The sequence below is a fragment of the Octopus sinensis genome, linkage group LG2, assembly GCF_006345805.1.
Source record: "Octopus sinensis linkage group LG2, ASM634580v1, whole genome shotgun sequence".
Taxonomy (NCBI): Eukaryota; Metazoa; Mollusca; class Cephalopoda; order Octopoda; family Octopodidae; genus Octopus; species Octopus sinensis.
In genome coordinates this window covers 8,926,370-8,952,936 of record NC_042998.1, presented here as the reverse complement: position 1 = coordinate 8,952,936, position 26,567 = coordinate 8,926,370, and the positions used below count along the sequence as shown (strand labels likewise).

Sequence of the window (26,567 nt, the reverse complement as noted above, 5' to 3'; positions counted from 1 at the left end):
ACTATTTTCCTAGTTAGCCTTCCTTTGACATTGCTGCACCTCTTATGTGTCCATAGCTTACACTTGGTGCATCTTATAGAGTTTCTACCTACACCTTTTTTACAGATCGAGCAGGGCCATCTACCTGAAGGCGTTTGTGATTGATCTACCTTCCTACTTATTAGAACTTTGGTTTTGGCTAGGTTGATTCTAAGGCCCTTCGATTCTAATCCTTGTTTCCACACCTGGAACTTCTCCTCCAGTTCTGATAGTGACTCAGCAATTAGAGCAAGGTCATCAGCATAGAGGAGCTCCCAGGGGCAACCTGTCTTGAATTCCTCCGTTATTGCCTGGAGGACTATGATAAATAGGAGGGGACTGAGGACTGAACCTTGGTGGACCCCAACCTCTACCCGGAATTCTTCACTGTACTCGTTGCCCACCCTCACCTTACTAGCAGCGTCTCTGTACATGGCTTGCACAGCTCTCACCAACCATTCTTCTATCCCTAGTTTCCTCATTGACCACCAGATAAGGGACCGGGGGACCCTGTCAAAGGCTTTCTCCAAGTCAACAAAAGCCAGGTACAAGGGCTTATCTTTGGCTAGGTATTTCTCCTGCAGCTGTCTTACCAGGAATATAGCATCAGTAGTACTTTTCCCTGGCACGAACCCAAACTGCATATCATCTAAGGTAACTCTCTCTCTAATTAGTTCGGCTACAACCCTCTCCGTAACCTTCATTACCTGATCCAGCAGCTTGATGCCCCTGTAGTTATTTGTCTCTAGGGCGTCGCCTTTACCTTTGTAGCAGTTGACTATTATGCTGCTACACCAGTCATTGGGTATGACCCCCTCGTGTATCACCTGGTTAACTATACGGGTGACTAAGCTATAGCCGACACCACCAGATATTTTGAGCATCTCTGCAGTAATTCCTGATGGGCCTGGGGCTTTCCCTGTTTTCATGCTTCTAATTGCCTTATCTACTAAGGAACTGTTAACTCGGATTGCTGGTCCCTCTGTTGGGTCGACATTCGGCAGACTCTCTTTATCCCATTCATTTTCTTCATTCAGCAACCTATCATAGTGGCGTCTCCAAGTCTCTCTCTTTGCACCCTCATTAAGTGCAAGTGAACCGTCCTCCTTGCGAACACATTTCTCTCCTACCACGTCACGATTCTCTCTCACACACTGTCTTGCAACACGAAATACCTCAAGTCTTTCATCCTCACGACGCAGGACATTGGCAAATTTTTCCTTCTCTGCTTCCCCTCTGGCTAGATAGACCTGTCTCCTGGCTTCCCTTCTGGCAGACTGATACACTTCCCTGCTACCACCGTTCTTCCAGGCCTTCCAAGCCTGTTTCTTTTGTCTAATAGCCCTGTCAACAATATTGTTCCACCACCACGTTATTTTGGGTCTTAAGGGGACTTTGCACCAGCCACAGATCTGGTCAGCGGCTTTCAGCAGGTTGTCCCTCAGAAGCGTCCAGTTGTCTTCTACCCCATGCGTAGCTATACTCCCTTCCATTTCGTCTAAAGCTTCAAATAACATATCTCTAAATCTCTGTCCATTCGCAGGGTCTTTAAGCTTCCAGACCCTTCTTCTCCATGTTGGTCGTCTTCTAGTCGCCCTCTTAGTCCTGATCCTAAAGTCACTAACTACCAGTCTATGTTGTGGGGTGCATTCTTCACTTGGGAAGGTTTTGGCATTTATAAGCAGCCATCTTTCCCTTTTTCTGGCAAGGATGTAGTCGATTTGGCTAGTATGCCGGCCCGATCGGTAGGTGACCAGGTGGCTTGTCGGTTTCCTGAAGTTAGTGTTGCAAATCATAAGACTATTCGCATCGCAGAACTCCAGCAGCCTGGTTCCCTCCTCGTTGCGGGAACCATAACCGTAGCCTCCATGCACGCCATGGAAGCCCCCAGCACGTCGTCCAACATGCCCATTGAAGTCACCAGCCACAAAGAGAAGGTCCCTGTCGTTCGTCAATGATGTGGTCTGCAGTAGGGTGTCATAGAAACAGTCTTTCTGTCCATCAGGTAGCCCTGGCTGAGGGGCATAGGCCGATATAATAGTTGCTAAACTATGGTGGAGCACTAATCTAATCTTAATTATTCTGTCACTTACTCTGACTACCTCGATTACCTTATCTACCCATTTTTCGGCGATAAGCATGCCCACACCCCCGACTCCGTCAGTATTCCCAGCCCAGAAAATCTTGTACCTCTGTCCTTTGCCTGTGAGGAACCTAGCAGAACCTCCTCTCCACCTCACTTCTTGAATGCAGCATATATCAACCCACCTCCGTTCAAGCAATTCAACTATCTCGCCAGATCTGCCTTTCAGTGTGCCGACGTTGAGGGTGCCAACCCTGAGGCTGTGGGTGGGGGTGGAAGTGGTATTGGTCCTAATAGCGTCATGTACCTGAAAAGAAAACTCGCGTTTGGCAGTATTCATAGACAAACAATGGAACTTAAGTTCAAACCTCGTATACAACACTAAACATATCTTGCAATGACTGAACACTACCTTTTATGGAAGGAGGTGGGGGTGGCGTAAGACTTTGAGTGTATAAGGGAGACAAGGATGAGAAAAATTTAGGACTTCCTGTACCGGTGGTGGGGGTGGGAGGGCGGGTGCACCGCGAAAACCGGGCTAGTAGCTATAAATAAATACCTAAATTTTGCCTAACCTATGGGAGAAGCGTGGACGATAAGGAGCTATAAATTATAAATACATTTATTCTATATCTACGAGGCGTGAGACTGATCGATAAAATAAAATAAAATTAGGGGCAAGCTTTAAGATTAAATATATATTTAACACAAGACATGAGACAACGATATATAATTAAGATGAACTATAGAATTAGAATTATATGTACATATAAAAAAGACACAGGCGTGAGGCTAAATTTCACAAGTCATAACAATAATACTAATAGAGATAAACAGGGCTAACTAAAAGATCAGATCAGTTGCAGATAGTTAAGTAGGTACACGGGTTGAAATTAAATATAGATTGCTTAGCTTGGATTCATATTTCGTATTTCGTATTTTCGTAGGGAGTCGGATACCAGTCTGAATTCAAGTGAGGCCGTTGAAATCAGTCGCTGGTTTATATGCATATAGGGTGGCGGAGAAGGGGGGGGGCGAATGGCGATCGAAAGAGATATAAGACAATTGAAGAGGAACGGGGGGGTCGTGGCCCACCAAGAATCGGCCGGCAGCCATTTCTTCCTTCCTTGGGAGAGAAATAGTTATTAGTAGCTATAAATAAATACCTAAATTTTGCCTAACCTATGGGAGAAGCGTGGACGATAAGGAGCTATAAATTATAAATACATTTATTCTATATCTACGAGGCGTGAGACTGATCGATAAAATAAAATAAAATTAGGGGCAAGCTTTAAGATTAAATATATATTTAACACAAGACATGAGACAACGATATATAATTAAGATGAACTATAGAATTAGAATTATATGTACATATAAAAAAGACACAAGGCGTGAGGCTAAATTTCACAAGTCATAACAATAATACTAATAGAGATAAAACAGGGCTAACTAAAAGATCAGATCAGTTGCAGATAGTTAAGTAGGTACACGGGTTGAAATTAAATATAGATTGCTTAGCTTGGATTCATATTTCGTATTTCGTATTTTCGTAGGGAGTCGGATACCAGTCTGAATTCAAGTGAGGCCGTTGAAATCAGTCGCTGGTTTATATGCATATAGGGTGGCGGAGAAGGGGGGGGGGCGAATGGCGATCGAAAGAGATATAAGACAATTGAAGAGGAACGGGGGGGTCGTGGCCCACCAAGAATCGGCCGGCAGCCATTTCTTCCTTCCTTGGGAGAGAAATAGTTATTAGTAGCTATAAATAAATACCTAAATTTTGCCTAACCTATGGGAGAAGCGTGGACGATAAGGAGCTATAAATTATAAATACATTTATTCTATATCTACGAGGCGTGAGACTGATCGATAAAATAAAATAAAATTAGGGGCAAGCTTTAAGATTAAATATATATTTAACACAAGACATGAGACAACGATATATAATTAAGATGAACTATAGAATTAGAATTATATGTACATATAAAAAGACACAAGGCGTGAGGCTAAATTTCACAAGTCATAACAATAATACTAATAGAGATAAACAGGGCTAACTAAAAGATCAGATCAGTTGCAGATAGTTAAGTAGGTACACGGGTTGAAATTAAATATAGATTGCTTAGCTTGGATTCATATTTCGTATTTCGTATTTTCGTAGGGAGTCGGATACCAGTCTGAATTCAAGTGAGGCCGTTGAAATCAGTCGCTGGTTTATATGCATATAGGGTGGCGGAGAAGGGGGGGGCGAATGGCGATCGAAAGAGATATAAGACAATTGAAGAGGAACGGGGGGGTCGTGGCCCACCAAGAATCGGCCGGCAGCCATTTCTTCCTTCCTTGGGAGAGAAATAGTTATTAGTAGCTATAAATAAATACCTAAATTTTGCCTAACCTATGGGAGAAGCGTGGACGATAAGGAGCTATAAATTATAAATACATTTATTCTATATCTACGAGGCGTGAGACTGATCGATAAAATAAAATAAAATTAGGGGCAAGCTTTAAGATTAAATATATATTTAACACAAGACATGAGACAACGATATATAATTAAGATGAACTATAGAATTAGAATTATATGTACATATAAAAAAGACACAAGGCGTGAGGCTAAATTTCACAAGTCATAACAATAATACTAATAGAGATAAACAGGGCTAACTAAAAGATCAGATCAGTTGCAGATAGTTAAGTAGGTACACGGGTTGAAATTAAATATAGATTGCTTAGCTTGGATTCATATTTCGTATTTCGTATTTTCGTAGGGAGTCGGATACCAGTCTGAATTCAAGTGAGGCCGTTGAAATCAGTCGCTGGTTTATATGCATATAGGGTGGCGGAGAAGGGGGGGGGCGAATGGCGATCGAAAGAGATATAAGACAATTGAAGAGGAACGGGGGGGTCGTGGCCCACCAAGAATCGGCCGGCAGCCATTTCTTCCTTCCTTGGGAGAGAAATAGTTATTAGTAGCTATAAATAAATACCTAAATTTTGCCTAACCTATGGGAGAAGCGTGGACGATAAGGAGCTATAAATTATAAATACATTTATTCTATATCTACGAGGCGTGAGACTGATCGATAAAATAAAATAAAATTAGGGGCAAGCTTTAAGATTAAATATATATTTAACACAAGACATGAGACAACGATATATAATTAAGATGAACTATAGAATTAGAATTATATGTACATATAAAAAAGACACAAGGCGTGAGGCTAAATTTCACAAGTCATAACAATAATACTAATAGAGATAAACAGGGCTAACTAAAAGATCAGATCAGTTGCAGATAGTTAAGTAGGTACACGGGTTGAAATTAAATATAGATTGCTTAGCTTGGATTCATATTTCGTATTTCGTATTTTCGTAGGGAGTCGGATACCAGTCTGAATTCAAGTGAGGCCGTTGAAATCAGTCGCTGGTTTATATGCATATAGGGTGGCGGAGAAGGGGGGGGGGCGAATGGCGATCGAAAGAGATATAAGACAATTGAAGAGGAACGGGGGGGTCGTGGCCCACCAAGAATCGGCCGGCAGCCATTTCTTCCTTCCTTGGGAGAGAAATAGTTATTAGTAGCTATAAATAAATACCTAAATTTTGCCTAACCTATGGGAGAAGCGTGGACGATAAGGAGCTATAAATTATAAATACATTTATTCTATATCTACGAGGCGTGAGACTGATCGATAAAATAAAATAAAATTAGGGGCAAGCTTTAAGATTAAATATATATTTAACACAAGACATGAGACAACGATATATAATTAAGATGAACTATAGAATTAGAATTATATGTACATATAAAAAAAGACACAAGGCGTGAGGCTAAATTTCACAAGTCATAACAATAATACTAATAGAGATAAACAGGGCTAACTAAAAGATCAGATCAGTTGCAGATAGTTAAGTAGGTACACGGGTTGAAATTAAATATAGATTGCTTAGCTTGGATTCATATTTCGTATTTCGTATTTTCGTAGGGAGTCGGATACCAGTCTGAATTCAAGTGAGGCCGTTGAAATCAGTCGCTGGTTTATATGCATATAGGGTGGCGGAGAAGGGGGGGGGCGAATGGCGATCGAAAGAGATATAAGACAATTGAAGAGGAACGGGGGGGTCGTGGCCCACCAAGAATCGGCCGGCAGCCATTTCTTCCTTCCTTGGGAGAGAAATAGTTATTAGTAGCTATAAATAAATACCTAAATTTTGCCTAACCTATGGGAGAAGCGTGGACGATAAGGAGCTATAAATTATAAATAATAATAATAATCAAAAAATCAATTTCATTGAATAGAAAGAAATTAAGTGGTTTACCATGTCACATGCTTCAATGACACGATCCATTTCTTCAACTGTTAATTCTGTCCTGCAATGAGAAAGAGAGAGAAAGAAAGTGGGTAAAAAAAAAAAAAGATATATTGTATGCAAAGATGAAAGGATTAATAAGAATAATCTTAAAATCAAGGTGAATGAGTTGTTTCTAATCTTTTATTAGAATTTGGCACAGAACCAATATTTGCCTTGAGGATGATTGAATCATTATTATAGATGACTGACTCTTCCCAATCACACTACTTAGTTATTTTTATTGATTATAGTGAGATGAATAACCAATGTCAACATTTGCAGATTGAAGAGAGAGAGACAGAGAGGAAAGAGACGGTACATCATTTTAACTTGGTGTCTTGCTACTTCTACCAACTTGCCACACTTTGATAATCTGTAAAATAGCTATCAGCTGGGATAGCCTTGCAATTAAAAGTTTATAATTTTACCCCCTGGGGAAAATAAAGGGAGAGAGAGAGAAATATGAGATGTTGGTCTCCGCTGGTGTTTCTGTTTGTCTATATGGAACTACTATAACACAAAAATGGTTCAATGCTTTGAAAGATAGCATTCTAACTCTGTTCAAAAATATTAAATTTGATTGGATATCGTCATCATTATTATTGTCATTTCAAGGCCATTTTCTATGTTGGCATGGGTTAGAAGGTTTGACATGATCTGCACCAGTTCTTATTTGGAGTTTCTACCCTCATAGATGGGTTGGAGGAACACATCTCAGTTTTGGTTTGGTTTTTGCAGTGGAGCGAACTGGGTGAATTATATTGTGGCATCAGCACCAGAGAGGTTTCTTGCTCTCAGCAAGACTAAAGAGACCTCTTGATCCTAAGTTGTCTCTGCTTGGTTTGCTGACCATTTTACAGAGTGAATTGAGTCCGTTTCATCAGGGCACATTAGTACTGGTGCCTTGATAAAATGCACTCTATACATTGCGTCCCCAAAGTCCATCCCCTCCTCACCGTGGTGGGGACGCTGGTAACGGGTAGTGTCACAGCTATGCCGCCGGGAACTTCAGTTCCTGGTAGGGCCACCCAAGGCGGATTGGTCTGACATCGAGTGGTATTAGGGCAACAACCCGGCAGACGGGGCTCTGGTGAAAATCCTCGGAGTGTCTGCTTTGGCAACCGGCGGCTCATCGGTCGTTCTGTCCCTGCATCTGCGGACAATCTGTGGCAAACAGGATGTCTCCACATGCGGGATTGTTGGGGACCGCTTGTGAAATCCACATATTCCCACGAAACTTCTTCCATGAATAGAAGAAGCCGACTCAACCCGCCCAGGGTGAATGTACAAGATGCTGACGACCGCTTGGTTCAAAGTCTCCCTTGACCTCTTTACATGAACACCACCCTGTACATAACTCCATGTCCCCCTACATGGCCTTGCTGTTTGCTTTTTGAGCCAAAAAAAATTAACTAACTAACTAAGTACTCTATACATCCAGTAAAGTGGTTGGCAAATGACTGAAACAAGTAAAAGATAAAGATAACAGTCTGATATTCTCTTTTAATGAGAACACAAGAATGAAGAACCTCTTTATTAGTTATATTGAATCAATGAAAACTTGTCAGTTTTGTTTATCTACTTCTGCAAAAATAATGATAAATAATAATGATGATTTGCACTGAACAATCAGTTATTACCCTTGTGTTGTGGAAGATGTTACACTAACAACCATCAATGTGGCAGGGGTCAAAATTTCTTGTAACACTTCATTGCTTTTTGATTTCTCCAAAATGTTGTTTCCCAATTCCTGCAAAAGACATACAAATCTATTTAAAAATGCCATTGACAGTAACAAATAACATATATTGCAATTGCTTTCCTTATAAGAAGTTTACACTAGAAGATATATATCCAATGTGCTGTTTTCATTATTCCCATCTACAGTTCAATAGAAAGGACACTAATAATTTCCATAATTTTCTGAAATTTTTTTTCTTGATTACAAAGAACTAATTATACAGAATATGTATCCTGTCTACTACAAAAATACACACACACACATATAAAGCAATACCTGTGTCTATGGGGAGAAATTGTATTTCTTGTTTATTTAATTTGTAGCAAAATGATGATTAAAATTCAACTGTAGATATTTTTGCTATGCAGCAAATGAACAAGGAATAGTTTTTCTCCCAACTCACGAAGATAAAAATGGATAGATTAAAATATAATTGTGATAAAAGGAATCCCAACAAACATTCATTGTTAAAGATTGAGGGTGGTCATCGCTTTTCTCTTGAGGGCAGTGACCTAAGAAATGCAAATGACCATATACTCTTTTACTTGTTTCAGTCATTTGACTGTGGCCATGCTGGAGCACCGCCTTTAGTCGAGCAAATCGACCCCGGGACTTATTCTTTGTAAGCCCAGTACTTATTCTATCGGTCTCTTTTGCCGAACCGTTAAGTGACGGGGACATAAACACACCAGCATCGGTTGTCAAGCAATGCTAGGGAGACAGACACAAACACACACATACATACATATATATATATATATATATATATACATATATACGACAGGCTTCTTTCAGTTTCCATCTACCAAATCCACTCACAAGGCATTAGTTGGCCCAGGGCTATAGCAGAAGACACTTGCCCAAGATGCCACGCAGTGGAACTGAACCCGGAACCATGTGGTTGGTTAGCAAGCTACTTACCACACAGCCACTCCTGCGCCTATGTATAGACACACACGACGAATTCTGACTGTTAAAGGAAAATGGTATACAGAGAGAAGTTTCCTGCAAACATTTGAATTCTTAAAACATCCAACATGCAGGAAATGTAAAACAGAAATTTTCTGAGTTTATTCTAAGAGTTAGAAATGGAAATGAAAAAAATACTTAATTGGAATTCAAATTACACTTCCACAAACTTATAACCACATCATGGCAAAAACATATAGATTAACCCTTTAGCATTCAGATTACTCTGTCAAATGTAAAGCCTGTTTAATCACATTGTTTTAAATTAATTGTACAGCATCTTGTAACTCTGGAATATTGATGATGTCCCTGTTTATTTTTAGAATGACTTTGTAGGGTAGGTGTGAGAGGTCAGAGCTGGCTGGTTTGGGCATAAAACAGGAAGACAATTTTGGCCTAGTATGGCCGGTTTAAACACTAAAGGGTTAAAGAAGACTAAAACTTACTTTTACAGTTTTCACATATTCCATTGGAGTAGGGATGAGTGACTCCAATTCTGGGAAACGTTTTGCATAGTGGTCTCTGGTGAACTTATGAATAACATCTGTTCATTAAAAGAAACAAAACAAAAAAAAAAGCGTTTATGTCTAATGCAAAGTATGTAGTATTACTTTCATCAGTTTTGAATTTTAAAATAGTTTTCATTAACTAATTCTATCAGAAGCTTTCTATCAATTACATATATACATAGGTTCACCATTCATTATTTTCACTCCTTCATCATCATTATTGTTCAACCATGGTTGAGACAATGGAATTTACTATGTTACGCCAGACTTCACGGTCCATCATAGCATTACGGAGGTCCCGTTGCTGGATGCCTGTTTCCCTGGAGATTACATCAGGGTAGGAGAGTGTTCGCCCTCTGGTATCACGAGCAGATGGCTTCCATTCTACAATATGGCTCAGAAACCTGGACGTTATCAAAGAAGCTTGAGAAGCGGTTGGATGGAACCTACACTCGCCTCCTTATGAGAGCTCAAAATCTCTCGTGGAAGCGTCATCCAACCAAAGTACAAATATATGGGAAACTACCACCTGTATCATCTTTTGTGAAAGGTAGAAGAGTCCAGTTTGCTGGACATTGTTGTAGAGCTGAAAACAAGGTAATTTTTACTCTTCACTCCTTAGCCATATCCAATCTCTACATTCATCATCTCTCTCCTACCTTCCTCCCAACTATTAGTTTTTTATTGATCAGTATATTTGATTCAGTATATTTGTCTCCACTGCCTTTCCCTTGGATAACATCAGTGGTGTGGAGAGGAGAGGCCAGTATGCATGGGCGACTGCTGGCCTTCCACAAACAACCTTGCCTGGACCTGCGCCTCGGAGGGTAACTTTCTAGGTGCAATCCCATGGTCATTCATGACCGAAGAGGGTCTCCTCCTTCTCCTGCCTCCACTTCCTCATCCCTCACTCACCCCCATACACACTTGCATCCTCTTCCTACTACACCTGTTGTCTCCAAACCTCCATCCTCAGCTCCCTTTCTAACTCCACCCTGTTAACTCCCAGTCTACAGTAAGAAACCTGTTCTAGCCCTTTCTTTCATAACTTACCATAAAGCTACCTACCTCTCTACTGCAGTCCTACTCAGTTGAAAGGAATCTTACTCCTGCAAGCTACATGGCAATCTCATTAGTGTCAGTACCAACCATTCCAGTCATATTTTTGCATCTTTTCTTTGAAGTCTAGTATCTTGGGGTCTGGCTATAATGCTTCACCCCAACGTTTTCCTTTTGGACACATGGAGCCTGGTGCAGCCATCTGGTTCGCCAGTCCTTAGTCAAATCGTCCAACCCATGCTAGCATAGAAAGAGGACGTTAAACGATGATGATGGCTCCTGCGCAGGTGGCACGTAAAAAACACCATTTGAGTGTGTCTGTTGCCAGTACCACCTAACTGGCACGTAAAAGCACCCACTAAATTCTTGGAGAGATTAGCATTAAGAAGGGTATCCAGCTGTAGAAACTCTGCCAGATCAGACTGGAGCCTGGTGCAGCCACCTGGTTCGCCAGCCCTCAGTCAAAATCGTCCAACCCATGCTAGCATGGAAAGCGGACGTTAAACGATAATGATGATGATCTCTACTGACAGCAAATAGAATTTTCACAGTCAGAGGTGCAGGCATTGCTGCATGGTGAGGTTTGCCTGGGTCAGTCTCATTGCATGGCACCTTGGGCAAGTGTCATCTACTTTAGGCTGACCAAAGCCTTGTGAGTGGATTTAGTAGATGGAAACTGAAAGAAATTTGTTATGTAGATATGACTGTGTGAGTTTCCTTATCTTGAAATCGTTTGATATATGTAAATGAGTGTTATTGTCATACAGTGTCATTCATTTCCAATATTCTGCATGAAAATGTCTGGTCACGGGGAAGTATTACTTTGGCTGGAAATAGGTGAGGGTTGGCTGTAGGGAGGGCATCTAGCCATAGAAAATCTGCCTCAAATATTGTCTAATCCAGTGGTTTTCAACCAGGGTTCCGCAAAAAGTTACAAAACTTCAAAAATCGGCAGTAATTTTTAATTCTCCTGTGCAGATATGTGTGCATAAAACTATTAAATTATTGCACAGGGGTTCCTCAAGCCAGTGGAATGTTCCCTTGGGGTTCCACTCCAGCAAAAAGTTTGAAAAGCACTGGTCTAATCCATGCAAGCATGGAAGGAAAGTGGACGTTGAATGAGATCAGTATAGTTGTCTCCCTTGTATATATGCACGACAACACTTTTAATGCTTGCCTACTTTTTCAGCTTCTCATGCAGTTAACACAGCATATCCAGTATATGAAGCCCACTTAGATTTCTCCCCAGCTTCCACATGCAATAACCAGAGATAGATTCTGCTACCAAGCGGCATCCATTTCTTACATACGTTTCATGCAGTTTGCTTTTCATGTATAAGTGGGATCATTTTTGTTGTCAAATTCCTCAACGTCCTTTCTTACTCTGGCTACTGTGCTTTTCTACAACCACGTCCAGCACTAATTAGGTCACTTAAGTACCTGATAGTGTCATGAGGTTCATCTGAGGCTACAATAATTTCTTCACCCACTTAGTTTCCATGCATGAGGTTCCATGTTTGCAAGGATGAGAGAAGTTTGAAGTAGAAATAATTTTTATTATTGACACAACGATTAGATGTGTGGTTAAAACGTTTTTCTTCATAATCATGTGGTTCCATAAACAAAACCACTGTGCAGCCCCTCAGGAAACTGTTTTCTTTGATGCTCTGGGTTGACGTTTTGTGAGTATAATCTGGCAGTCAGAGACTGTGTGTGTACATATTAGTATACTATAATGCCTCTTTTCATCAAAAGGTAACTGTCAAGACTAATGGAAAGGTTGCAAGACGCAACGAAAATTTTAGGAAAATAAAAATAAAAAAATAAGTGGAAATTTTACCAGTGAGTGTGTTACATTATAAGGCACAAAAAGAAAATGACCCTCCCCAGACACAACAGAGTAACTGTAACCATTTGATAAAAATAAGTACCAATCTGAAATAGTCAATGGGGTTGATATGACTGACTAGAAGTCTTGACAGTAGTGCCCCAGTCAAGAACTGTAGTTGACCAAATCTACACCCCACACACCAATATAATAAACTATAGCTTTGCATTGATGTTAGAAACCATTACTGGTCATGGATTAAAAATCTCAACACACCTGCTGTGTTAAGTCTTTGAGCCAGGTGAGTTAGATACATAACAACTCAGCTTGCCAAGATCAACTTCACAGTGAGCGGTTTGCAGTAGGAAAAATATATAACTGAGAAAATAGTTAGAAAAAAAAAAACCCCATCTCACTTCAGCAATATAGAAATGTCCAAATTTACCACCCCAAACACTACCCTAGTCTATGCAAACAAAGGTAAAACAAAATCACTTACTGATTTCTGTATCGATCTCAACAGTCATGTTATTAGCTTCAACAATGAGTTTATATTCTGGATCTGCCTCGACTGGACCACTGACTGGAAATTAAAATCAATTCAATATTACAATACTATACAATAGTAAATGACAGAAACAAAATTATTTGTTATACATACATATATATATATTTATATGTGCGCGTATGTGTAGAATATATAGTATGATACAAGAGAAAATGATAAGGAGTGTATAAAGTCATAAATGACAGAAATTGATGAAATTTTATTTAACAATAAGAAAATTCTAATATCATGACAAATTGTTTCGTAACTTAAAAACTGCAATGATAATTTGGTGCTTGACTGAGGATAGAGGGCTTCAAATGACCAGTCCTTGTTTTCTTTGTATCATCTATCTGGATGTTTTGCTGTCCCTTTTAATATCCCCTAGCTGTCCAGATGTTTTGCGTTCTTGACCCATTTTGTATTTTATATATATATATATATATATATATATAGCAAATCAAGGAACGGCCATAATAGGCCATTCACCCACTAGAAATAACAGCCAAAGCTTCAACCGCAAAACAACATTAATTCCGCAAACCAGGAGAAAATTAAAAAAACATTTACCCTGTAGTTCCTTATACGATGCACCGTTTCATCTATTGTTTAATGGTAAACTAACCTGATTAAATTAAATTAAATTAAATCAAGCTAGTCTTCCATAGGCCGATAGATTCGTCAGTAAAGAACAGCCAGATCGGAGCAGATATTTACACGAGGCACTTCTATCACTGTCTCGGCAATATCTGACCTAAAATTTTCAAATCATCGCACTCGCGCCAAATTTATCGGCAGCAAATATAAGCCGCCGATTCCATTACGGAATTAACCAGAAAATTCATAATTAATCAATATAGGGTGGCAAAAAATTTCGTAGAATTTTTTGCCGCTGGTGGCAAAAAAATTCTACGAAATTTTTTGCCACCCTATATTGATTATTATATATATATATATATATATATATATATATATATATATATATATATATAGCAGCGTATGTACACTTTGCTCTCTTATATATATATGTATATGGAGTGAGAGAGAGAGAGAGAGAAAGTCTGCATTTATACAAAGCTTGGTCACTTCTTGTTCAATGTACTTTTTCCATTCATGAGTACATGTTTTTTAGTCCTGAGAGCTGCTTGAAATTTGCATTACAAATAGTGCAAATGTCTCACCTCAAACAGCACAGTGTTGTTTGTCTTGTCTGATTTACAGACAGTTAAACATCTTTTTAGACCAATGTGGGACTTAGAAATCTTATTACAAATATGGCACCAGACCATGTCTGCTGGAATGATCTTTGCATCATTGGGCCAATGGTATGAAGATGGAATCGTATATGATTACAATGACATATTAAGGTCAGCACAAAAACTTTGGTTTATTGTGGATTTGTACTATCCTCTTTTGTTTATATAGCAGAAACATGAGCTGTTTACAACTACCACAGAAAATCCTTAGAACACTTTCACCAAAAGTGTCTGTCAAATTCTGAGGATTAGCTTGACATTGCTTACACCTGATACAAAAGTTTTAGAGAGAGCAGGAACCTCAACCATTCATACTATGCTGGTTTCCCATCAGCTGAGGTGGACTGGTCCTTTATTACAAATGGGGAATGAGCATAATCCTTAAGCATGCTTTTTAAGGAGAGCTATCTGCTGGGAAGCAAAAACAATGCAAAGAAAAAAACAAATGATACAAATATTTGCTAAAACTAAGTCTTGGGGAGTTGAATATACCATGCAAAAATGAATCTAATTCTTTTGGTAGAAATAAATAGCAAAAATCCCCAAAAAGATCTGATCAGGAGTAAAAGATTTTAAAAAGAAATCAAATGGCGTAGGAGTGACTGTGTGGTAAGTAGCTTGCTTACAAACCACATGGTTCTGGGATCAGTCTCACTTGCGTGGCACCTTAGGCAAGTGTCTTCTATTATAGCCTCGGGCCGACCAAAGCCTTGTGAGTGAATTTGGTAGACGGAAACTGAAAGAAGCCCGTCGTATATATGTATATATATATATATGTCAGTAGTGGGGGTGGGTGCGCTGAAAGTGTAACTGCTAGAATAAGAATAGCCTGGGCAAAGTTTAGGGAGCTCTTACCTCTGCTGGTGACTAAAGGCCTCTCGCTCAGAGTAAAAGGCAGACTGTATGATGCGTGTGTACGAACAGCCATGCTACATGGCAGCGAAACATGGCCGTGACTGCTGAGGACATGCGTAAGCTCGTGAGGAATGAAGCCAGTATGCTCCGATGGATGTGTAATGTCAGTGTACATACTCGACAGAGCGTTAGCACCTTGAGAGAAATGTTGTACCTAAGAAGCATCAGTTGTGGTGTGCAAGAGAGACGATTGCGCTGGTATGGTCATGTGGCGAGAATGGATGAAGATAGGTGTGTGAGAAAGTGCCAATCCCTAGCAGTTGAGGGAACCCGTGGAAGAGGTAGACCCAGGAAAACCTGGGACGAGGTGGTGAAGCACGACCTTCGAACTTTAGGCCTCACTGAGGAAATGACCAGCGACCGAGACCTTTGGAAATATTCTGTACGTGAGAAGACCAGGCAGGACAAGTGAGCCCAGCCCACTTATGAATGCCTTTCCTCCCTTGGACACAAAAACCTGTTGAGGCAAGCGAAGTCGATATAGAACCTCATCCGACGACAGACACCCATGCCAACCCCCCTGCTTGCGAAGACATGTTGGGGCAAGCGAAATCGAAATCGAAACCGAATTGAACCAGCCAGGATCCCTGGTCTGGTGGTACGTAAAAAGCACTATCCGACTCGTGGCCGTGGCACGTAAAATACTCCAATGCGACCGTACGACAGGCACCCATGCCAACCCCCTTTGCTTGTGAAGACATGTTGGGGCAAGCGAAATCGAAATCAAATTGAACCAGCCAGGATCTCTGGTCTGGTGGTACGTAAAAAGCACTATCCGACTCGTGGCTGATGCCAGCACCGCCTCGACTGGCTTCCGTGCCGGTGGCACATAAAATACACCAATCCGACCGTGGCCGTTGCCAGCCTCGCCTGGCACCTGTGCAGGTGGCACGTAAAAAGCACCCACTACACTCACGGAGTGGTTGGCGTTAGGAAGGGCATCCAGCTGTAGAAACATTGCCAGATTAGACTGGAGCCTGGTGCAGCCTTCTGGCTTCCCAGAACCCTGGTCGAACCGTCCAACCCATGCTAGCATGGAGAACGGACGTTAAACGATGATGATGATGATATATATATATATATATATATATGTATATATGTATGTGTGTGTATATGTTTGTGTGTCTATGTTTATGTCCGAGTAACTTAGCGGTTCGGCAAAAGAGACTGATAGAATAAGTACTAGGCTTACAAAGAATAAGTCCCGGGGTCGATTTGCTTGACTAAAGGCAGTGCTCCAGCATGGCCACAGTCACATGACTGAAACAAGTAAAAGAGAGAGAAAAGAGAGTAAATGAAATAGGTTGACCTATCCTATAGTAGAAGACACTTGCCCAAGGAGCCATGCAGGGGACTGAACTTGGAATCGTGTGGTTGGGAAGCAAACTTCTTAACCATATAGTTATGCCTACACCTGAATATGGCAGGGTATATGTTTTGGAGGATGGCTTCAATCGCATAATTGTCTTGCTTGAGTCAATGTGAATCCTATTTACTGGCAAGAGTAGTCAGTATAAGATTCAGCTGGTTTGAAGTACCAGGGTGTTTGAAGGATGGGAGATATTGAGCAGTATGTTGAATAAATAAAGAGATACAATTGTTGAATGCAAAAGTATATTGTATGCTGAGAATGGGAAATATCCAAGAACCCATGTAGAGAAAGACAAAGTAAGATATGAGAAATAGTGAGTAGGGAGGGCGCCCCTTATAGCAAGCTGAGCCTCTCACATGAGATGATATAAGATGAAGAAGAATGATAATATGCTGTACAATGATAATACCTGTACAAACCATGTTAGCAGGGGAAAATGGTTATTTCAAAAGAAAAAAAAATGATCTATTGGTAGAAATAATAAGCCATTTGACTAAATGACTAAAAGCATTTAATTTTGTTTCCCTTTATGAGTGTTCTTTCAGGATTGTTTTTGTCTTTACCTTTCAAAGGCTGGTAAAATAAATACCAGTAATACAAAAGACTTAACTTTGTTCATTTTCTTTCAATTACACAAGGAAAAAAAAATATATATTTCTACAAGTGTAATTTCTTCTTCTTTTTTTTTTTAAATCAAAGGAAAATTTAAACTTACCACCATCTTTCCGTTGCATGGTAGAAAATTTTTCAATTTCTTGCAAAACATATTTAAGCTTGAAATGATAAAAAAAAAAAGAATCATCGTTACTGAGTTATTATTGAATTGGCAAAAATAGTACAATACAGGACTTAATACTTTATGACATAAGTTGATCTAATAAACTATAACTAAGAGTTAATTCAAATGACTATTCCACTTTCTTACAAATTGTCCGTCTAAGGAACATAAAGCGCACCTCATGAAACACGAGTAGAAGAGAAATTTAGAAATGATTAGTAAGTATTAAAATATAATTCTATGATATGGTGTGATGTATATTAGGATTTGATGAATTGCATGGGGACTTCTATCTCTAAATAAGATATCATCATCATCATCATCGTTTAACGTCCGTTCTCCATGCTAGCATGGGTTGGACAGTTCGACCGGGGATCTGGGAAGCCAGAAGGCTGCACCAGGCTCCGGTCTTATCTGGCAATGTTTCTACAGCTGGATGCCCTTCCTAACGCCAACCACTCCGTGAGTGTAGTGGGTACTTTTTACGTGCCACCTGCACTGGTGCCAGGCGAGGCTGGCATCGGCCACGGTCGGATTGGTGCATTTTACGCGCCACCTGCACAGAAGCCAGTCGAGGCGGCACTGGCTTTGGCCACGATTCGGATGGTGCTTTTTACGTGCCACCGACACGGAAGCCAGTCGAGGCGGCGCTGGCATCGGCCACGATTCAGATAGTGCTTTTTACGTATCTCCAGTCCAGGGGTCCTGGCATCTGCCGGGTGCCAGTCATAGGATTGGTTCAATTTCAATTTTGATTGCCCCAACAGGTCTTCGCAAGCAAAGGGGGGTTGGCATAGGTGCCAGTCGTCGGATGAGGTTCGATATCGACTTCGCTTGCCTCAACAGGTCTTTGTGTGTCCAAGGGAGGAATATATATATATATGCATAAATAGTCTCCGTATTGTTGACAGATTCTTCAACTCCATTAATAATAATAGCAAAAGTCCTATCCCTATCACAGAAATTGAATGGAAGTATATGATAAATGTTGGCAGATGCTTGTAGTTTCAATATGTTTAATACTATTGGCTGTCTTTTAACTAAAGAAATATAATTAATGTAAATCACGAACCTCTGTGCTATCTCGGAGCTTGGCAACACTCCGCACAGAATGTTTGGTAGTGTCAACTTCCATAACTGTATCAGACACCTCGGTAACATCTTCTTGCTCAATGTCTTGAGTTTCCAAGTTTTCTCCACCCTCTTCTAAATCAGCCAACAATTCATCTGCCAGAGACATGAGTCACAACTAAAAAATAAAGTAGTTAAATACGATTAAACTAATACAAAAAGAAACACAAAAATTTTAGTACATCAATAGGAGAGTGGGGCAAAATGAGTAATTTCCGATTTTCTCCTTAAAGAATATCTCTTTACACAGAGAATTTAAAACATAGTCAGGTGACAGGTACTTTTGTTTCAAGAAAATTTTCCTTGACTCGATTATAACTGAGATTGCTAATAAAATATCTGGATAATTTTTGATGTTGAACCATCAATATTCGATTATGGATTCCAAGTCAATTTTCCCCAACTTAATGTCTAATTTTATAATTTTCAATAAAAAAAAAAGTCCAAATCGGGGCAAAATGAGTAATAATTAATTTCAATAGTTTCTTCTCTTTAACTGCATGGTGCTTAAAGACATCAGGGAGAGAGCCACTCCACCAGATCATGAAGAACCTATAAAGAATATTTTATGCTGAGTTTTTAGATTTAGTCAAGTTTTGTTAATTGCATATCATGTGTCATTTTTCCATGATCCTCTTTCAGTTGACCTAGATATTAATTTTTTTAATTTTCTTTTGCATTTCTGATGTCTATAGATGAATATTGACGTGTCTGAATCTTTTTTCAAATGTAATTCTGGAGAACTGATGAGGCAAATTTATATTATCTTGTCTTACTCATTTTGCCCCAAAAGACAATAAAAGTATTACATTCAACAACAAATAACGCTTTAGTTTAACCAACATATGAACCACTTCAGGGAGGATTCAGTGTGGTTGTTCTATTTTGTTGAAACAGCAGCTAAACTTTATATACAAAACGAAGAAGCTAGGTCCCGTTTTATAATGAAGTTCTTGGATAAATTTTTAGTATTAAACCCGTCTAAATTTGAAGGATGAATTTAAGTCTGCCCATGGGTTTTGATGTTTTGAACGAATCTGACCATCAAAAATAATCGAAAATCACTCGTTGAAAGTATAATAATAATAAAACATTGTGTACAGTGCTCAGGTGCACTACAACTCATCTAAAGTGTATGTATAGTACATAGGGTAAAGTACAAGCGTCAGGAAAAGAACAGTGCATGAGTCATAACATATACATATGTGTATGAGTATGGAAGGGGGACAATCAGGTGTAGTTTCGGCGGATTTCGGAAAGCATGAGGGCCTTAAACGATGCAGTTTGTTCCATGCTTCAGCAACTCTGACGGTTGTAATAGTAAATCTTTGCCGGTTCCTGATAGACGGTACCTGGAAAAAATTGCTAGCTACGCTTTGGATGATATATATACTCTTTACTCTTTTACTTGTTTCAGTCATTTACTGCGGCCATGTTGGAGCACCGCCTTTAGTCGAGCAAATCGACCCCGGGACTTATTCTTTTGTAAGCCTAGTACTTATTCTCTCGGTCTCTTTTGCCGAACCGCTAAGTTACGTGGACGTAAACACACCAGCATCGGTTGTCAAGCAATACTAGGGGACAAACACAGGCACACACACACACACACATATATATATATATATATATATATATATATATATATACATATATACGACGGGCTTCTTTCAGTTTCCGTCTACCAAATCCACTCACAAGGCTTTGGTCGGCCCGAGGCTATAGTAGAAGACACTTGCCCAAGGTGCCACGCAGTGGGACTGAACCCGGAACCATGTAGTTCATAAGCAAGCTACTTACCACACAGCCTATATATATATATATATATATATATATATGAATAATAGAGGCTGATTCAGGGCTAAACAACAATCCAGACAAATTGTCAAGTGACAAACTAAACGCTACATCTATCTTTCCGTAATGTGACATCAAACAATAAAAGAATGCAAAGGACACATGTCATTTCGTTGATTTTCCTCAACTTTGATTGTAAAATATACAAGTAAATTCACAACATAAATTCAAAACATAAAAAAGGACAATAATAATACTTAAATCACACAGAATAATGAAAATAATTAAGGCTTTAAGCACTTACCTTAATTAGTACACTTTTTCAAAATACAACGCAATAAATATACTTAAACAGTTGTTTACCGGTGTAGTTTACTCTTTTGTCACCGGTGTCGACCGAAAGTTTTATACGAATAATAAATATCCCACCTTCTAACTGATTACTAATTTAGGTCGGCATTTTAGAATTTTAGATCAGAAATGCGATGGGAGTACACATACACAAAATAGAAAAGAGTGAAAAAAAACTACAGAAGGCTTGTTTTATAAGGTTAAAGAATATATTTAAGTCGTTATGTTAGAAGAATGTTATAAAATGTTTCATACAGTAACATAGTTTTACTGTAAGAAAAATTTTATAACATTCTTCTAACATAACGACTTAAATATATTCTTTAACCTTATAAAACAAGCCTTCTGTAGTTTTTTTCACTCTTTTCTATTATATATATATATATATATATATATATATATATATATATATATATACTGAGTGCGGTGAATAAACTGTCGTCTAAATTACGCAGAAATGAAAATAACACTGACGTTTCATTTTAACAGATATGTAACAATAAAGTTTTTTGTTATTATAATTGCATACTGTAGGATGTGAAAGATGAACAATGCATGAAGTTTTAAGGAAATATCTATTTACCGTTACGTTACAATACCTTGCCTCGACGAACAGGTTATGATAAACCCAAAAGCATGCGAAATAAAGTTTGTGTTTGTATCCTCTTCATTGTTTAGTAGTAATTACAGAGATAGATAGTATGATGTTGTAAGAGAACAGAATTAGAGCTAGAGAGAATTGTAGGGTGTTGTCTCACAGTTGCTGACAGTAAACTTCATTTCTCCTTCTGGCCAAGATTGTAGCTGGTCAGCCAGATTTCGTTGTCATTGAGTCGTCACCGACTGTGACTAACTCATTTTTGCTTGGGGTGTGCCTGCTTATATAACTATCCAGAAGGATAGATATATCATTGAGAACAATAGATTTAGTTGGTGGCCTTGTTATCTCTATTCTAGCTTTTGGAAAGAGTCAAGTGGTGAAGAAATGATTTCGGCCTAGCTAAAGGCACATGGAAAATGTAAAACTGCTGTCAAAGAAAACCCATTGTTCCACCGTGGGAAAAGTTCTGTTGGAGTGTTAATTTTAATTTGGTGGATCGAATCCACTTCATGCTTGCAAGATCCACTACAGATGTATTTACCAAAATTACATAAAAATATCAAAAATACTAAATATTAAATTTATTCAATAAACTCGCCATTTTGCTTCAACCCTGGACTCCAGATAACTTCGGAATCTTCTGCAACTCTTTTGGACAGTCTTCTTGTTTAAGTTGGTGAATGCCGCCATAACGCTTGCCTTCAGTCCATCTTTGGTGTTTCAAGGAGTTTTGTTGGTCTTTTGCTCAACTGCGCCCCACACATAATAATCAAGGAGGTTGTAGTCGGAGGAGGTAGGTGGTCAGAGTTTGGGGGCGATGTGGTCACAGGAATTGTCTGACTGCCATGACTTGGTTCTCCTGTTTGTGTGGCATGGTGTAGAGTCCAGTTATCAGACACAGGGTTTTCCAGCAGCCACCATCTTGACCCAGGGCAGCACTACCTCCTCCAGGCACTTGATGTAGGCCTCTGTGTTGAGTCTGAGACCGTATGGGAAGATGAATGGAGGCATAACGTCGCTGTCACTAGTGTTCACTCCATACACCATGATTCTGACTAGATGTTTAATTTTTATCTTTCTCGGTACATGTCCTCAGACTGCAATGTCCTCAGATTGATGCCCAAACACTCTGAAATGTTCGTATTGGAACTTCCGTTGCGAATGCCAAGCAGCACAGCACGTCGTTTCAAAATTTCTGGCAGAGTGAATTGCTTCATGGTGCTGTTTTTCTCACAAACGGTACCCAACTGACCCTATTATACTATGTGGTCGACAAAATCAAGAACAAACAATGCGCATGCGCAAAATTGAAATTATAAAATGGCGACAGTTTACCCATCGCACCCTGTATATAATAATAATAATATTAATAAAAACATTGTGTACAGTGCTCAGGTGCACTACAACTCATCTAAAGTGTATGTATAATCAGGTGTAGTTTCGGCGGATTTCGGAAAGCATGAGGGCCTTAAAGGATGCAGTGTCATGGCAGTCAACAACTGACGCAGGCAGTTTGTTCCATGCTTCAGCAACTCTGAGCGTGAAAAAATGTTTCCGAAAGTCATGGGAGTTGTGTTGTTTTCTGACTTTGTAGGCATGTCCACGTGTGTTAGACACATGGAGATCAAAAAGGTGTTCAGTGTTGTTGCTGGTGAGGTGGTTGATAACTTTGTGGGTGTTTACCAAGTCCATCGCCAGACGCCGGAGCTTCAGTGAATCCATGCCCAGGGAAACAAGGCGCTCAGAGTATGGTAGGTGTCTGATGGAGGGTATGCGTTTGGTTGCGCGTCTCTGAACAGATTCCAGGAGGTCAATGTTCTGAGCAAGATAGGGGTTCCAAACTGATGATGCGAATTCCAAGTGTGGTCGTACCATAGCTGTATACAGTTTTAAATAGATGGCTGGAGAGCGGCTAACAAAAGTCTTGCTGAGTGATGCCAAGACACCCACGGCTTTCTTGACAATTTTAGAGATATGCTTTGTCCAACGCAAATCACTGCTGACAGTGATGCCTAGGTCACGCTCGCAAGAGGATTTTTTTATATCAGTGTGTGGAGGGAGTATGTGGACGCAGGGTTTTTTCTCCCAAAATGCATGGTGGTACACTTGTCCACAGCCAGTTTCAGTTGCCAGTCTGTGATCCATTGCTGCATTGTGTCCAGGTCTGATTGCAGGAAAGAGCTGTAGACAACAGGATCTGTCCTCTTGATTTCAAGGTACAGCTTGATGTCGTCTGCATATTTCAATACTGTGGCATTCTTTAAATTGGCATCTATATCATTAATGTATGCCACAAACAAGAGGGGACCAAGGACAGATCCCTGTGGTACACCCGATGACATCTCATATGGTGTAGAATGCTGTCCTAGAACTGTGACTACCTCCTTTCGGCTGAGAATGAAGGATTTCAACCAGTTAAAAAGATCATCCCTCATACCCATTGCAGAGAGTTTCACCATAAGCCTTTTGTGTGGCACAGAGTTGAAAGCCTTAGCAAAGTCAAGGTAGACAACATCCACCCATGAGCCACTGTCAGTGATCTGAGTAATGTCCTCAAGGAACTCGACAAGCTGATCACTGCAGCTGGAGTTAGGGACAAATCCATATTGTGAGGGTCGGATGAGACTGTGAGAGCTCCAGAAGTTCCAAAGTGTTTCTCTGACACACGATTCCATCAGTTTTGCAATACAGCTATTGAGACTGACTGGGCGATAGTTGACAGGTGATGTGCGGTCGCACATATATATATATTATATGTATGGATATTACTATCTATCTATCTATCTATCTATCTATCTATCTATGGTAAAGATGCTTGCCTCCCAACCACATGGCCCCGGGTTCAGTCCCACTGCGTGGCACCTTGGACAAGTGTTTTCTATATTGCCTTAGGCCGACCAAAGCCTTACGAGTGGATTTGGTAGACGGAGAGTGAAAGAAAACCAATGTTGGTTTGTCTATCTCCTCGTAATTCAGTGGTTCGGGAAAAGAGACCGATAGAATAAGTACCAGGCTTTAAAATAGTACTGGGGTCAATTCATTCGACTAAATTGTTTCAAGACGGTGCTCCAGCATGGCCACATTCTAATGATTGAAACAAATAAATGAAAAAAATAATGTGTATATATATATATGGCTGTGTGGTAAGTAGCTTGCTAACCAACCACATGGTTGCGGGTTCAGTCCCACTGCGTGGCATCTTGGGCAAGTGTCTTCTGCTATAGCCCCGGGCTGACCAATGCCTTGTGAGTGGATTTGGTAGACGGAAACTGAAAGAAGCCTGTCGTATATATGTATATATATATATATATATATATTATATATATATATATATATATATATATATATATATATGTGTGTGTGTTTGTGTGTCTGTGTTTGTCCCCCTAGCATTGCCTGACAACCGATGCTGGTGTGTTTACGTCCCCGTCACTTAGCGGTTCGGCAAAAGAGACCGATAGAATAAGTACTGGGCTTACAAAGAATAAGTCCTGGGGTCGATTTGATCGACTAAAGGCGGTGCTCCAGCATGGCCGCAGTCAAATGACTGAAACAAGTAAAAGAGATAAAAGAGAGAATATATATATATATATATATATATATATATATATATATATATATATATATATATATATATACACACACACACACATACTACACTCGCGGAGTGGTTGGCGTTAGGAAGGGCATCCAGCTGTAGAAACACTGCCAGATCAGACTGGAGCCTGGTGCAGCCCTGGCTTCCCAGACCCCGGTCGAACCGTCCAACCCGTGCTAGCGCGGAAAACGGACGTTAAACGATGATGATGATGATGATGATACACATATATATGTATGTATGTGTGTGTGGATGTGTATTTGTGTGTGTGTGTGTGTGTGTGTGTGTGAAGGCGCGTAGAATAGTGGAGGTGTTTTGTTCACTTATAAGTTCGCTGAGTCCTTGAGTAAGACATTTTAATTCACGTTGTTCCAGTTCACTCAGCTGGAAAAAAAAATGAGTTGTAGCTGTAAATCTGTGTCACGTTGAATCTTTATTGAGCACTACGTTATGTATAAGTGAGTTCGTGTTGTGCCCAGCCCGTCAATTTCACGAGCAAGCTGTTTCTGGAATACTCGTCGTTGTATTCGACGGAGAGCCAGTTATCAAAGCTCTTTCTGTTGTATTTGTGGTATTTGTATAATTATAATTATTTTTTCTCCTGTTGTATATAGCCGTAAGGCTTCGCATTGTTATGTATGCATAAATCTTCATCTGTTGTACTTATATAAGGTCTTATTTGTTTCTGTTTCAGTATACACTCGCTAGCTTTTTTCCAGTAGCTTAACAGCACTGGCACCTCCAAGATTGAGTAGTCTCAATGATATTGGCGCAAAACCACGATGATATTTTGGTCATTGACTGACGCGGAAAACTCAGCTGCGAATATGTCGTGCATTGTGTCCTTGTCTATATTCCCCGCCCGTTAAGTTTTCATCTTGTTTCCTGTTTGCTCTGCTTTCGTCTAACTTTCTCTCCTTGTTATGTTCTGTTTGTTCAATCCTTGATATATATATACACACATATACAAGAGTTAAGGAATGGAAGGATCTTTTCAATTTGATGACCAGATTTTTAAATTAATTTTTCTTAACTAAACACTTTGAAACTTCGGATACTGGTAGAATGTGTCACATAGAACAGGGTTTATTCCTAACGTTTTGAACGAAATTTTGTATTTTAGAAGTTATTTCGTGTTAAAGTTGTCGTATTTGGGTAATTTAAACCAATCAATTACGTGTATTCAGCTGAAAAAAATTACTGCTGCTGTTTGCGAACAATAACTTCCGGGTCCACTCCCCTAACAAAACCCTTCTTTAATAACCAGAGATGTTTTTATAGCAACATAGGTTTGCTGTATCAGGGTTGATTTGAGGCTAAATAACAAGAAAATTATTACTGAGACAGACCATCGACGGAGCCTGTATGTGGTTGCATGACCTGCTAGAAAAAGTAGCCAAACTTTTTTATGTACAGAATAGAAAAACCTATGACACATTCAACAAGTATCCGAAGTTTCAAACTGTTTATTTAAGAAAGATTATTTATAAAATCTGTGACTTAGATTGACAAGATCCGTGAAACTACTTTCGTACAACACTGGATATTAGCCGTAATATGTACCGAGTTCCCATAACATTTTCTATTTATTTCATACGAAATAAATAGAAAATTTTGTCTGATGGTTGTAAACTTGAAATTCTTAAATAATCTAGAAAGAC

General features: G+C 39.6%; 1 protein-coding gene across 1 annotated transcript in view; it reads right to left on the bottom strand.

Annotated features, from left to right (window-relative positions):
• LOC115231706 (U4/U6 small nuclear ribonucleoprotein Prp31-like) overlaps nt 1-20,802 on the bottom strand; it is a 31,398-nt gene extending 10,596 nt beyond the window's left edge. The window contains 7 exon segments of the mRNA XM_029801669.2: nt 6,425-6,476; nt 8,098-8,207; nt 9,614-9,711; nt 13,063-13,146; nt 17,369-17,426; nt 18,504-18,684; nt 20,666-20,802. Coding sequence (XP_029657529.1) covers nt 6,425-6,476; nt 8,098-8,207; nt 9,614-9,711; nt 13,063-13,146; nt 17,369-17,426; nt 18,504-18,671 — 570 coding nt within the window. The 5' untranslated portion in view covers nt 18,672-18,684; nt 20,666-20,802.
• Between the last annotated feature and the right edge of the window lie 5,765 nt (nt 20,803-26,567).